The 15,201-nt window shown below is 40.4% G+C and overlaps 1 protein-coding gene across 1 annotated transcript in view; it reads left to right on the top strand.

The window, feature by feature from the left end:
- Positions 1–15,201, top strand: part of NBAS (NBAS subunit of NRZ tethering complex) — a 257,267-nt gene that overhangs the window by 104,728 nt on the left and 137,338 nt on the right. Inside the window, exons 26-28 of the mRNA XM_090280933.1 lie at positions 6,027–6,160; positions 10,352–10,414; positions 12,403–12,525. Of these exons, the coding sequence (XP_090137059.1) occupies positions 6,027–6,160; positions 10,352–10,414; positions 12,403–12,525 (320 nt within the window). The remainder of the gene's footprint in view (positions 1–6,026; positions 6,161–10,351; positions 10,415–12,402; positions 12,526–15,201) is intronic.

Here is a 15,201-nt window from a genome sequence, read left to right as displayed (position 1 = left end):
GTCGTTTTGTTAAGTGCGGCATACTTTCCAAGGTACACAACCTGTGAACTTAGTCGTAGATCAGATATGCTGGTTCAGGAGCCAGTGGCCCCCTTCCCCCTGGAGGGACTGAAGCAGGACGGCAGAGTCACTTGAGGCACAGAACGTCGTGGTGAGATTCGAGCATCAGATGGGGATTCAGGCAGAAGGCGTGGGAGGCCCCTCCCGACCCTGAGCCGTAGCGGCGTGGACTGCCTCGGCGGCCTTCTCCGCTCTGTGGCCGTAGCCGGGGAGAGTTAACGTGGAGGGGAGGGCGCGGCTCAGCGAACCTCATGCGGGTTCTGGTTCGGGAAGGCGTGACTGTCAGACGTGCATCTGTCCATTGGTGGTTTAAAGGTTCCCGTCTTGTCGTGGGCAGGCCCTGCTGAGCGTTCTGCTTTTAAATCTGGCAGCTTTGCTGCAGGCCGGGGTGGGGGGCCCGTGCCAGCAGAGCGCCGTGCGAGACTCGGGATGGATGGGCTGTGAATGTTTTATGAGGAGGAAAGAAGTGACTCGAAATCCTTGTCAGTAATCTTGTTTGCGATACTCCTTCCTTGCAGAGGCTTATAAATCCTCTGTATGTAGTCAGTTTTTGTTGTTTTACTTGGCAATTTAGCATGTGCCTTTTGAATAAAACATGGCCGTGCGAAATACGTAAACATCCAAGGAGAGAGCAGTGGTGTTGCCAGGCATTTGTTTTCCAGTCTGACTTCTCTGTTTCTCCAGGGTTATCTTTCTGCCACACAAATCCGGTCATGTCCTGATCTATGGAAACCCTCCAGGGGCGTTCCCCTGCCTCCAGGACGCACGCTGGGCTCTCCAGGCTGGCTTGGGGGTCCCTGCCGTCTGCTCTGGGCTGCCTCTTTGGCCTCCCTTCCCGCGGCGAGGGCACTGGACACCTGCTCCCAACTTTTCAGGCCTCTCTGTCCCTGCCCGCTGTCCCCTCTGTACGGGATGGTCAACCCTCTTTCCTGCGCTTACAGAGTACCTCCTTCCAGACCTGCTCTCTGAGACGCCCTGGCCTGTGGAGCCCACTGTGACTTACCTGTGATGGCCTCTGTGATAGCCGACCGCGTCCTGTGCTATAACGCTTGTTTGCACGTGTTTCTCTCCCTCCCTCTGTTTCCTGTGCACGTCCTCTGTGTTCCATGCGTTTGCTACAGGGCTCTAACGTGGTGACTTGGAGAGAGCAATGCTTGGTGAATCCTGGCAGGGGAAGTGAATGAATGAATGAGTGAATGAATGAATGAATGATTCAGGTTCTGTTTATCTGCTTTAGAGGACTTGATTACATTTGTTTGCTTGACTAGGACTGTGCTTTGAGCATTGCTTTTATTTCACTTGATTGTTTATGTGAAGAACGTAAGTGGGATCTGCCATGAATCCGGCACAGCGTGTTTTTAGTAATAGGACAGGAACCATGCTTCCTGTGTGTGACAGCTTAGGCTAAGGTGCGCTGCATTAACAAATGGGCCCTCAGTCCTCGTAGCTTACGGCAGCCAGTACTCATCTCTCACAGGTGACAGGCCGGCTGTGGCTGGGCTTCTGCTTCATTCCGGGGCTCAGGCTGAAAGAGCAGTCCCCTCAGCTAGTTTGTGGCACAAGAAAAGGAACGAAGTAGAACCTCACTAGCTCTTCACGTTTTAGCTCAGAGCGGTCAGGTTACTCCTCTCACACGTCACAGGCCAAAGGAAGTCCAGGCCGGAGCAGGGAAGGAGAATTCTCTCTTAGGAAGACAGGAGTGTATAATCGGGACCAGGAATACAATGTTTGTCATTTTTACATTGTCATGAGCCTCAAACTTCCCTTTTACGACATCCTAAAGCACCCATCTCTGGTTTAAAGCCTTTGCTCTTTGCTTGAATCTGCTTTTGGAAAGTGAAACTGGATAGAGATGATCTAGGAGTAAAATACTCTTCCTTCTCATATTGTTCTCTGCCTTCTGTACTAGCATACTTTGAGTGCACGGGTGCATGAGATTATGTGAATTTTTAAATAAAATACAGTTTTCTAGGTCCAACCCAGATATCTAATAGAGTAGGGGGTTCTGTAATAGGCATTTGACAATTTATCAAGTGCTTTTGATGGAATGTCAGGGTTAGGAACAACTTTTTTAAATAAGATTTCACTACCTATCATAGTTTCTTAGGGGCCAGTTGTCAGTTCTTTTCTGATTGCATAATTCAGTGGGCAGTTTTAGCTTTAAAATTACTTTTTCTAACTTAATGCTTATTGTCAAATATTTAGAAAACTCAGACATAAAGATGGAAATAAAATGTTTGTTTCTGGCAATATTGTTGACTAGATAATCTAAAAACCTTTCTGCTTAAGCGAGACTTAGCATGTCAAGGCTCTTTAACAATTGCGCTTCTCTACTTATGACTGAATTTGAACATTTTGTCGTGTGTTTGAGGGGAATTCTCTCTTGTTGGTGAATTATTTTTCCTTATTTTTCACTTGCGTTTTTGTTCCTTTGTGTCTTTCTCTCTCTCTCTCTCTCTCTCTCACATACACACACACACACACACTCATGTGTAATCATTTCCTATCTGTGATATATATTGTAAAATTTTCTCCCTGTTTGTAGGTTGTCTTTTGACTTTGTTTACGGTGGATTATGTTTTACAAAATTACCTTTTTCTTTTTGTCAAATTGATCAGTCTTTTCTTTGATTGCCTCTGTATTTTGAGTAAACATGAGGAAGCCTTTCTTAACTCCAGTGTTCAAGAAATTCATGTTTTCTTCTTGTACTTCTATGGTTTTATTTTTAATTTTAGATCTTTAATCTGTTTGGAATTTATTCTTTTATATGCTATGAGAGATGAGGAGTTAATCTTCTGTATTCCTAATGGGCTTGCACCATTTATTAAAAAGTGACCTGAGTGATTTGAGATATCTTCGAACTGTACCAAATTTTCATTCATCTGTGGGTCAAATTCTAGAGTTTCTGTATTGTTCTAACGGTCTTTTTGTCTGTTCGTACACCAGTACCACACTGTTTTAATACAGAGATTTTATAGTTCTGGAGTCTGGTAAAGGTAGTGTTCCTTTGTAACTTTTTCCCCAGGGCTTTTTTTTGTTTGCTTGTTTGTTTTCTCTTTTATGTTTGTCTTCCCATCTGAACTTCAGCATCAGCTTGGCTAATTCTATAAAATAGCTTATAGGTTGTTAGTATTTTTACTGTGATTCTATTGAATAGATAAATTGCCATAATAAGGCCAAAATCTTTGTAATGTTTAGTCGTCGAACTATATTGCTTTTGTATTCTTAACTTTAGTAATTTAAAAATGTTTTATTAAAATTATTGGGGTGACATTGATTAATAAGATTATATACATTTCAAGTGTATAGATCTATAATAAATCATCTATATATGGATTGTGTGTTAAGCGCCCGAAGTCAAGTCTCCTTCCGTGACTATGTATTTGACCCCATTTACCCCCTCTGCTGTCTCTCCCTCACCCCCACTTTCCCTCTGGTGAACACCATACTGTTGTTTGTGTCTATGAGTTCTTGTTTGTCTTGTTAATTCGTTTGCTGCTTTCTGCTTTATATCCCCCATGAGTGAAATCATATGGTTCTTGACTTTGAGAATGTCATGCTAAGTGAAATAAATGAGACGGAAAAAGTCAAGAACTAATTTGTTTTATTGGTTGATTCTCTGGGGTTTTCCAACTATCTTACCATCTGTTGTTCATTTTTTAGTTGTCTGTAGTACATAATTTTAAGACTTTAAATTTTTTTTGCATTTTTTACACTTTTCCTTGCGTTGCAGTATGGAAAATAATCGACTGTGCATTTCATTGACTTCTTAGAAAGTTCTGGATGGTCTTTCCTCAATTAGCTTGAGGTGGAGCAAGTGATAGTGTAATATCACCACTGAGGTGTGAGGGCAGGAACGATGGAAGTAAGATGAGGCGTGTGTGTCCTACACCGCATGAAGTTAAGTTGTACCTGGTAGGGAGTCTAATGGGGCAAGAATGCAAGGCTCTTAAAAATGTGAGTATTGTGATTCACGTACACAATGGGCTGTGCAATATTAAGACAGACATTCTGAGTGACCTAGGAAGAGAACAACAACAACAGAACCCCCGAAATACAGAGAGGAGGAAAGATCTCGGTGTCAGAGTCCTACGAGGGTTTAGTCTTCGGGCCAGCATTTACTGAGCGTACGCAAGAGCCCGAGGTCCAGCGGAAGTCCAAGCCAAGTGGAGGTGAAGCTGGACCACCAGGGAGGTCTCGAATGGGACATGTTCTTGAGAAGGCGTCCCAGGTAGGAGTAAGACAAGGGGACACAAGCTGACCACCCTCATGTTTAGATAAAGGCAAGGCAAACGGCTTATCCTTCCCTTTGCTCTCTGAAGGACGACTGCAGGATTTCCAACAGAAAGTGGGGACCCCTTAGGGTCAGATATGGACACACGAACATTTAACTTTCAAGGACACCTGAGTGCGTCCGGGAGAGGAAGACAAGAGGCAGAGAGAAGGCAGTGGGGGTGGGGGGCTAAGTCAGGGACTGGAACTCCCGTCTCAGCTGGTTTCCCCAGTTCCTCGTTGGCTGACACTGGCCGCGCTTTTTTTGTCGTCCTGGGGCACTCTCTTCCCATACGTGAGGTGTTTATTCCCATGTCTTTCCCCAGTCTCCTCCTCTGTCCCTCTTTGTGACGTTCTGAAGGACGGCGGGAGCCGGCGCTGCGGGGCTTGGGCTCCGGAGCAGCTGCCCACGCGTGCACCCCGGCCCGGCCCAGGTGGCCTCCCGTGCCTTCGGCTTCCTGGTGCGTAGCACAGACACGGTCCCGGTGCTGACCTTGCGGGATTGCTTTGAGGATTTATGAACTAATACGTGGAAAGAACTGAGAAACCGTACTTGACCCATAATAAGGAGTCAGGAAGAGTACCGATCTTGATTAATTTTTAATAACACTTTTATTACCCTTTTTGTCCCTCTTTCACTCGTTTGTCACTTTGCAACCATGGACAACTTTTTGTCAAACGGGGGTGTCACATTAATGATATATATTTTTTCTTAACACCTTGAAGGCATATAAATCCCTTAACCCAACTACTTTAAAGAAAAACTTTATTTCTCTGGTAACCTTGAGTGTTTCTTCCTTTCACCCACTGATGTGATTTTTCTGCGAGAACATGCCTTTGTGGGGCAGTTTCCCTCCGTCCCTGTCCTGTTCGTTCTGTGTTTCTGCTAGAATGTTGAAAACTAGGTCTTATTACGGAAATTATCTTAAAACTTATTTTGTTGTTGAAAAGGTCTCTAAGAAAATAGCTTGAAACTGCATTTTGGTTTCGGCGGTGGTGGTAAGATAAGCATTCTACATGTATTAATTTATTTAACCCACAGAACCATTCTCTCTATTAGGAGCTTGTTAATATCCCAGCTTTATAGATGAGAAAAACAAACTACGAATCTGTTGTTTTTATTTCCCTTAAAATACTCTAAGATTGGAATCTGCGGTTTGCAGTGGGAAGTGGTGCATCCTATATAGAAAGTGACCCAAAGTAACCATCTTTCTGCATGCGACTTCTTTTGGGTAGAATGTCAGTACCGTTTAGTTAAATGACTCATATATTACGCACCCTTAAAAGTAGTAGGTTTGAACATCTCTGAATATTAGTAAGGAATTTTTTATATTTTTGCAATTGGAACACCTAAAATTTGGCTCTAGGGTTAAAAATGTTTTTAATGACTTGCCTTTTTAATTCACTGTGTCTGTTCTATCTTGAATATGTAATAAATTGAAGAATCTGCGTTTAGCAGATTCAAAGCTTATGGGTACAGATTATCTATCTTAGCTGATTCTATAATTAAAATGTGATTTCATTGAGAATTATTAAAGATCCCCAAAGTCTGTAAGCTAAGGAAATATCAAGATTTGCTTCTGCTGCTCATTAATTGAACTACTTAATATTCTATTGACAGTGGTACTGAGATATGGAAAAAATGACTGACTGAATCTATTGACATTTAATTCAGTGTGCTTTATTTTCTCTAGCTGCAGCAAAAAATTATTCCTGATCAGGACCAGCTGATGGCAGTAGCGCTGGAGTGCATCTACAGCTGTGAACGAAGTGACCAGCTCTCTCTTTGCTACGACATATTGGAGTGTCTGCCACAAAGGGGGTCTGGGTAAGAAGCCACTGTGTGCCAGTCTGTGTGTCTTTATAGTCTAGTAGTTAAGCTGAAAATGTTGCTTCCCTGAGTGTTCATTACAGAGAATTTTGGGAATATAAAAAATATAAAGAAGAAAAGGAAATAATCCGCGAATCTGTTGCCTACAGATAAACTTTTGTTTTTCTAACAGTATATGGGAAGGCACTAAAATTTTGTCAACCTCGATCATTAATTATCCATTAAAAAACAGCACTCACTACCACCACAACAAAAAATACTTTTCAAAGTGTATAGACAATGAAATGTCTTTGTTTTAAGTTGTGTTACTAATTAACCATTTTCCATATCTGTGGGCTAATTGTATTTCTTCTTTTAGTTGTTTGTTCTTGGCTCCTGCCTATAGTAATTCCTTTAAGTAGTTTGTATTAATATATAAAACTTACTTTTTTCAGTTTTATTGAGATAGAATGAACATATAGCACCATATAAGTTTAAGGTGTATAGCACAAGGACTTGACTTGCATATATTATGAAATGATTACCATAATAAGCTTAGTTAACATTCATCACATCATGGAAATGCAAAAATAGAAAGAAAAGCAGTTTTTTCCCTTGTGATGAGATCTTTTAGGATTTACTCTCTCAGCAGTTTTAAAACACGACACACAGCAGTGTTGACCGTAGTCATCATGTTGCGCATTGCATCCCCATGTACTTACTTATGACTGGAAGTTTGTATTTTTTGACCACCTTCATCTGATTACTTCAGCTCCCTGCCAAGCCTCTGGGAACCACACACATCTGATCTTTTTTCTATGAATTCAGTGTTTTTTTTTTAATTCTACGTATAAGCAAGATTATACAGTGTTTGGCTTATTTCACTTAGCGCACTGCGCTCGAGGCCCAGCCATGCCGCCATCGGCAGGATCTTCTTTTTTCCTTTTTTAATGGATGAATAACATCCATTGTGATATCTCTCTCACACACTGTGTGTGTGTGTATATGTGTGTGTGTGTGTGTGTGACATTTTCTTTATTCATTTATCTGCTGATGGACACTTGGGTTGTGTCTGTATCTCAGCTGTGGTAAATAATGCTGCAGTGAACACGGGGGTTGCAGATATTTCTTCCACACAATGATTTCATTTCTTTCATCCATGTACCCGGAAGTGGAATTGCTAGATCATATGGTAGTTCTATTTTTAATGTCTTGAGGAATAAATTTACATAATTTTTAACTGGGCTTATGTTTAAATGGAAATTTATCTAACATTCCTTTGGATCGTTTAGTTGCATGTCAATCAGATTTATATTTTCTTTCTGGAAGTCAGGCAGTATTTACTCCGTTAATCACTCTTTCAGACCTAGTAAATATTATGAATTTAACATCCGGAGAAGTGAATACCGACGTGTGGAAGAGCACTGAGGTGAAGCTCCGTGGGCCTGTGTCTAAGCTGCTGTGACTTGAGCTGAGTCACTTAACCTCTCTGGTCCTTGGGCTCTTCGTTTGCAAAATCAGATATTCAGACACGGAGGCCTCTTCATGCTGTGTTTCCTCTCTTTGCCCCTTTTTTCCTCCTCGGCATGTCTTTTTCCTCCCTGTCTCTTTTCATTACGAGGAGACGTGTGTGTGTGTGTGTGTGTGTTTGTGTGTGTGTGTGAAATGAATGATAGAAACCACCAGTTTTGCAACCCACTGTGAAATAATTGTTTCAGGCAGTCATTAATGATACTGAGATCATGCAAAAGGTTTTATAAAAAATAAAATTTTTATATATTTATTTGTTTTTGTAATTTTAAAGAGGAACTTACCTTTATAAACCTTTAATCGAGTTGTCAAATATAGCATCAGTTTGAGTCAGACAGCCTGGCACCGTGTGCCTCCTAGTGAGATACAATAGGAAGTTGAATTGTTTTCCCTGAATCTAATCGTTTCTTTAGGCTGGTGTTTAGTTTACAGTAAATGCAGGGACTAGGGGGAAAAATTAAATAGCACCATGAAAGGAAAAAACCCAGCCAGATACATGCAGAATGTGAGCTATTGTGCAGGTCAGCTGGTCTGTTCACTTTGAAAAGTCATTGTCATGGAGGAAAACAGATTGGCGGGGGTGGGGAGCTGCTGCTGTTCTAGAGTCAGGGGTTCCATAGGGAGGGACCCCCTCTAATGTTTAATTGTAAACTAACATGTGAAGTAGTTGAAGTCAGGAGTTGGAAGACTTGTAGTGGATGCGCAGCTCTGGCTGCCTCTCCTTTCCCGTCCTCGAATACCTGTGCTCTGAAGGCGCACACTCGCTGCGGACTCTGGTTTTCTTCTGGGCTTGGCCTCTCTCGGCTGGAGGCCGCCTTTGTCGTCCCTGAGCCAACCGGCTAAAACCACCGGCTTCCAACCAACGGGTATAATGTTATACAATAAATGTATGGCTTTGTATTTCAGTAAGATCAAATTAAACAGAAGCTCATTTATTAATTTTTAAACAGTAATTTGCCTACAATGAGGAGATAGTCATGGTATCAATAGGATGATGATATTAAAAGAACATTTTTTTATGTAGACATGACAGGAAATTAGCATATTTGTTTTCAAAGAGTGTGCAGGCTAAAAAGATGCCTCGTCCGTGTGTGTGAGGCTGAAAGATTTTTTGGCTTCAGATTAATGATCTCTGACTTAACAGTTTTTTGTTTTTTTGTTTTTTGGTAAGCACATACAAAAAACCTTGATGCTCTTTTGTTCCATTTCTTTCACAATTGTAAGTTTTAAAATAATTTGTAATTGTCAGTTAGCCCACTACTAAATATAGGGCTTCAGAATATATTCTCTTGTTCTCTTTGTTTTCTGCGTCCACTTTGCCGGTTTCTATTTTCTCAGTGATTGGTTGTTATTCTAATGGTTAAATGGTTGTTATTTATGAAATAGCAAACCGTATTTTTTTGCCATTTAGGAAATGAGCGATCACTTAACTAAATCCAGTGAAAGTTGTGTGCATCTTACCTGGACAGCATATTCCATCTGACTGAAAGAAATCTATTGTCATTGTGTTTGTGAATGCCAGTTCACAAAGGAAGAACGCTGTGCTCTTGAAAGTCAATGACAGATGTTCATTGTAGAGCTATAAACTGATAATTTAAAAAATATTATTCCTGACTGGGTATGGGTATGTTAATGGGTATTAGCTCTGACAAATGATCTTTTTTTTTTGAAAGATGTTAAATGGCGCATACCCAAATTTATTACTCTAGTCCAAGGCCTAAAATTTAGTTTAAAAAGAGCATAATCTTTATAAATTGCACTAAATAACTGCCAAATAGATTCAGATTAGGACAGATCGATAGTTTCCAAAATAATGAGGCTTTTGTGTTCAAGGAAGGTCATTTTTAATTGTCCACGTCCAGACAAAGATTACTGTTGGGTCTTTTTGTTAAGAGCACGCTCCGACCTGGCTGGAGGTCAGTGGGGCCGGTGCAGGGGTTCTCTGCCGAGAGGGTCCCTCGTGATCCGGACGCAGAGCTGCGTAGGGGGAAGGGACTGGCACAGCAGCTGCCCAGCTTTTCTGCCAAACCCCTGCCGTACTAAGTCTTTCCTGCTGCCCATTTCCACTGGTTTTTGATCTTTTCCATGGTAACGTTTCTCTGAGTTCCCCGTTCACTCACTTCCTCAGAAAGGCTTTGCTTCCTGTTGATGCCTCTGCTTCTCCCTGGTCCCTTCACATGACGTGGGTGCCGAGGGAATGATGAGTTGAGGTCCCCACGTATTAGACACTGAATGGAGACCGCCTGGGGCGTCCCCCGTGGCGCAGACGGGCCTGGGAGTTGGGCAGCGTTCGGAGCCTCCTCATCCGTTTTATTGGGTAAAAGAACAAATAAGTGATGGTTTCCTTTTGCGTTCTTAAAAAAGATAGCAATTGATTTAAATTCTTTTTTTGTCTTTTAGAAGAACGGGACTTTAAGTTCTTTAGAGAATAGTTGCCTGTACCTTGCTAATCTGTGATAGAGAATAGTATTCTCTTCCATGGTGGTTTATCTGAATCTCTGAAAGATGCTGAACGAGTTCAGGAGACGAGACTCCCGTTTCCCCTGGACAGAGTAACATTGTGATGTATTAAGTACAAGAGAAAGCTCATTTCTTTTTTTTCACTTAAGTGAGTTTTGACTTTTTTTTAGAAAGCTAGTACTGGAATTTAATTTTAATTTATTTCTCTTAATTCTTTAGTCACGACACAGAAGCCACTGCAGCTCTTCACGACATGGTGGACCAGCTGGAACAGGCTCTCAGGTGAGGACGAGGGCTCCGTGCTGGGTAGGGTGGTCCGTCCAGGGAACGGTAAACATACCCGGTCGTTGTTTCCTGTTTGACCCTGTGCGTGTGTGACTCTTTTGCGAGTGAGTTTCCTTCATTACAAACGTACCACTCGCTGATCTTCCAAACTGCTAGACTAATAAGGTCATGGACCTTGAAAACCTGTAGACTTGTGTTCAAATCTAGGTGTTGCCACTTGCCAGCTGAGGTTATGGAATTAACATTAGATTCAGCGTTGAAAGTACTCTGCACATAGTAGGTTCACAAAAAATACTAGTTCTTATAGTAGTTATTGCACTTGTCAGCAAACAGTGTTTATTATAATTCTAACTTTTCTTTTTGGACACAGTGCACTTTATTTGATTGAATATCTGGATTAGAGCAAACTATACCAGAGCCTTTAAGTAACTGTAGTCATATTCTTTTACTATCAAAATGAAAAAGCAAATTATCTCTTTTGGAGACTGAAATTTCCTAATTTGCTATTTAGGAAGTCTAATATTGTTTACTAATATTTACTTTTATATGTGTACATAATTGTGCTTGTGTAATTTTTAAATGTTTGTATTAAAAATAAAATTTTAGGAATGGTAAACTTGGTTTTTCCAATATGTAATTATAGAAATTACAGATAATAACATTGCTTTATAGTGGTAATAGGTATAGTGAAGTATACTAACTTGGAATCTACTAAGTAGATTTTTTTTCATTCACATTAAAGAACTTCACTGTAAAGATATTTTGAGTTGTATTTAAGGAAACATTATGTTTTTAAGTATCATAATATGTGAGTTTAATGACGAATTAATGTTTCATTTCCTCAGGGCCTCTATTTATTATAACCTTACCTGATTTTTGTTCCTCTATGTTCTGAAAAATTACATAGTTTTTTTTTTCTCAACTGTTTAATAAATCAAGCTTTTCTTATTTTCGGTTGGCTTGTGCCTCTCCGTTCCCCAGCCCCCCTGAAAAATTGAGCATAGTTTGAATCAAGTTTACTGGGTGAAGTCAGTGACTGTTCACTCCGTACAAATCCGCATGGCTGCCTTTGTCTCCCTGGTACCGAGAGGCAGCCCCTCAGAGATCCGTGGCGAAACGAACTATTCGTTTTCCCCTTTGTTGCTGGTTGTAACTGTGGGTGGTCCTCACAGTCATCTTACGCTTTCAGGATGATGCCCAGGTCTCCCCTGTTGAGCGTAATCTACTAACCTTTTAAAATAAGAACGTTCCATTCCTGTTCCATCTCGTGGCCGTGAGCAGGTGATAAATGGTTGAACATACATAATGGCAGGTGACGTGACCCTGTCTTTCTAAAGAGTTATTGAATGCTCTCCAGCCTCTCTGTAAGCCCAGCAGTGGTTCATTCATAAATGTGAGCTTTGGTGAGACAGCCCAGGGGTGTTTCATGCTGACGGTTAGAGAATGGGAGATCTCAGGAAGATTCATATGAGACCAAGAAAGTTTGTGACGCATTTTGTATTTTTATAGAATAGATTCTTGGGGGAGATGGAGCCTTATGATATTTGTGTGGCTTTCTAACTATGAAATTCTTTGCTTATTGCTTTTTTAGCAGCTTTGCCTATAACAATATACTCAATAGGATTGTTAAGAGTTAAAGCTGGGTATTGAAATGACGGATTTGGCTTATTTTATTGGCTGGTGGCTTTTAGAGGGCAGGAAAATTGTACTAGAAGATTTGCAGATAAAGATATGTCATGCTTTTTAAAAAATGTGTTACTTCCAAGTATATTGTAATGAAAGGCAGTAGGAAAAATAAGATTTGATAAGTAATTATTAGAATTTTTTGCTGAGGATTAAGGTAATATATAAAATGTGGTCACTCTATGTGCTGCTTTTTTGTCTTTTTAAATAGTAAAATCCTAACTGCTACTTATATACTTAAGATACTTGGACTTTCTTTCTTTGGTTCCAAGACTCTAAAAAACGGCTGCTTTCACTTACAGTGTGTCAGAGCTTTTGGAGAAACATGGCCTTGAGAAACCAGTGTCATTTGTGAAAAGCACGCGGTCTAGCGCAGAGGAGGCGCGCCAGCTGATGGTCAGGCTGACCCGGCACACTGGTCGGAAGTGAGTGATAAAGTTAATTCATACTTGCATATGATTAAAAATCAGTACTGCTCTTTTTCTTCTTTTTTTGACTTCATTGAGTTATAAATGACCACATTAAATTGCACATTTGTAAAGAATAGACTTTGATGAGTTTTGATATATGGATGTCCCCAGGAAACCATCATTACATTCAAGATAATAAACATATCCTTAACTTTTAAAGTCTGCCCTTGCCCCATCATAATCCCCTTCCTCTGCTTCTCCCCATGAAAACCTTTCCCTCTCCAGGCTGCCACTGACCTACCTTTTTGTCCCTAAATATTACTCTGCATTTCCTAAGGTTTTATGGAAAAGGAATCATACAATACACACTTCCGGTCGGAGGGAGTTGGCGTCTTTCACTCAGCATAAATGTTTTGTGATTCATCCACGTTGTATTATGGATCAGTGACCTATTCCATTTTATTTGCTGAATAGTATTCCATTGTATGGATTTATCACCCTCTGTTTATGCAGCTCTTGCTGGACATTTGGGTTGTTTGGAGTTTTGGTTTGTACAAATAAAGCTGTGGGTTCCATGTACCAGTCTTTGTATGGACGCGTCCTTTCTTCTGGATGAATCCGTAAGAGCGCAGTGGCAAGATCATACGACAGGTGGATGGCGAACTTTGTAAGAAACGACCAAACTGGTCCGCAGTATTTGCACCATTTTATTTTTCTAACCAGTATTGTACAGTTTCCAATTGCTCCACAGCCTCATCAGCACTTGAAAGGGTTAGTCTTCCCACGTTTAGCTCTTCTAAGAGGTGTGTGCAGTGCTTTCTAATTTTGGTTTTAATAGCTCTCTCTAGTGAGTAGTAATGCCGAGCATCTTTTTCTGTGCGTATTTGCCATTAATATATTTTTGATCGTTTTTAAAATTAGGTTGTCGATTAGATATGCTTTGCAAAGATTTTATTTTCCTGTCTCTGCCTTATCTTTTCAATTTTAAAAGAGCATACTTTTAAAATTTTGATGAAGTCTAGCTTATTGTATTGTACTTTCTGATTGTGCTTTTGCCATCAAATTGAGAAACTTTTGCCACAAAGACTTTCTCCTGCCATTGCTATCAAAATTTTATAATTTTGTAGATGTATGTAGTAAGTCTTAAAAAAGCAGATAATATTAGTCTCCCAAATTTGTTTTTCTTTTTCATAATTGTTTTGTTTATTTGGGGGGCCTTTGTATTTACATCTGTATTTTAGAATTAACTTGCTATTTTCTTCACACAAAAAATCTTTTAGATATTTTATAAGGATTATGTTGAATTTATATATTAATTTGGAGAGTATTGCTATCTTAAATCAGTATTAAGTCTTCTAATCAATGAACTCAGAATGTCTTTTTACTTAGGTCTTTAATTTCTTTTAATGGTATTTGCACTTTTCAGCGTTTAAGCCTCATATTTATTTTGTTAAATTTATTCCTATCTTATGCTTTTTGGGTGTTATTGTAAATTGGATTTTTTTCCATTTCATTTTTGGATGGTTCATTCCTAGTGTATAGAAATACAATTGGATTTTAATATATGGATCTTGTGCCTTCCGGTTTTGCTGGACTCGTTTATTAGCTTCAGCAGGCTCTTTTGCAGATTGCATAGCATGTTTTACATGCAAGATCATGTCATCTGTGAGCAGAGATGGCTTTACTTCTTTCCAATGTGTATGCTTTTTATTTGATTTTCTTTTTACTGGTGTTAGCATGAAATAGTTTTTGGTATACAACATGGTCCATAACTCCTCCTGTTAGCATGGTATACCTTTTATTTTTAATTAATTTTAATATTAATTTTTTATTTGAAGTGCTTTTCTTGTAGGCAGCAAGAAAGTTGGGCCTTTTTGTCAGTATCTGATTTGGAGAGCGCCGGGCAGCCAGGTGCTGCTTCCTGAGGCTCGGATTGGAAGGGAATTAGTGCCCATTACACCCGCCCTGAAGTGATAGCAGCCCTGAGATGGCAGGTGCATAAACCTACTGCTGCAGTCGGAGCCTCAGCTGACAGTGGACAAAGGCTTATGCAATGCAGCCAGCTTTCATGTCTGCCTCTTCCTCTCTCTCTCAGCCGTGTGCTGTGCTCACTGACATTTGTTCCCATGAGCTTTTCCAGGGCGAGAGTTGTAGTCCCCATGCATCTCATATGGAACCTTGGGTAGCCATGGCGCTCTCTCGGTAATTCTTGGGCAATTTAGAAGGCTTTGGCAACTCAAGCCTTAAGGTTTCTTTACAGCTATATAAACACATGGTCAATGTTTCTGATCATGCCGACTCTAGAACCTACTAATCAATACGAAAGCTTCGGTACTGCTGCTAGATTATCTACCGTCTTTGCTTTGAGTGTCTCAAGTGCTTCCGAAGTCCTGAAGTTAACTTCTGCTGCCGTTCTACTTCCTGCGGACGTGTAAGGGAATGGCTTCCTTTCTTCAAAGTGGTCAACTTGAAATGAATCTTCGTTCTTTCACATACGCTTCGACAGCTTTGCCTTCTGCACCTATATTCTCTTTTCTTTAAAAAATGTTTTTTTTTATTATGCTGTTACAGTTGTGCCAATTTATTTTCCCTCTGCTCTCCTCCACCCAGTGACCCCCCCCTCTCTCCAGTTGTCCCCCCGTCCTTAGTCCATGCCCATTGGTTGTGCATATAGTTCTTCTCAACATCTTC

This window comes from Furipterus horrens, unplaced genomic scaffold (genome assembly GCF_987537825.1).
Source record: "Furipterus horrens unplaced genomic scaffold, mFurHor1.1.pri manual_scaffold_6, whole genome shotgun sequence".
NCBI classification, from domain to species: domain Eukaryota; kingdom Metazoa; phylum Chordata; class Mammalia; order Chiroptera; family Furipteridae; genus Furipterus; species Furipterus horrens.
Note: the sequence above shows the minus strand (reverse complement) of the source record. Positions and strands in the feature narration are given on the sequence as shown.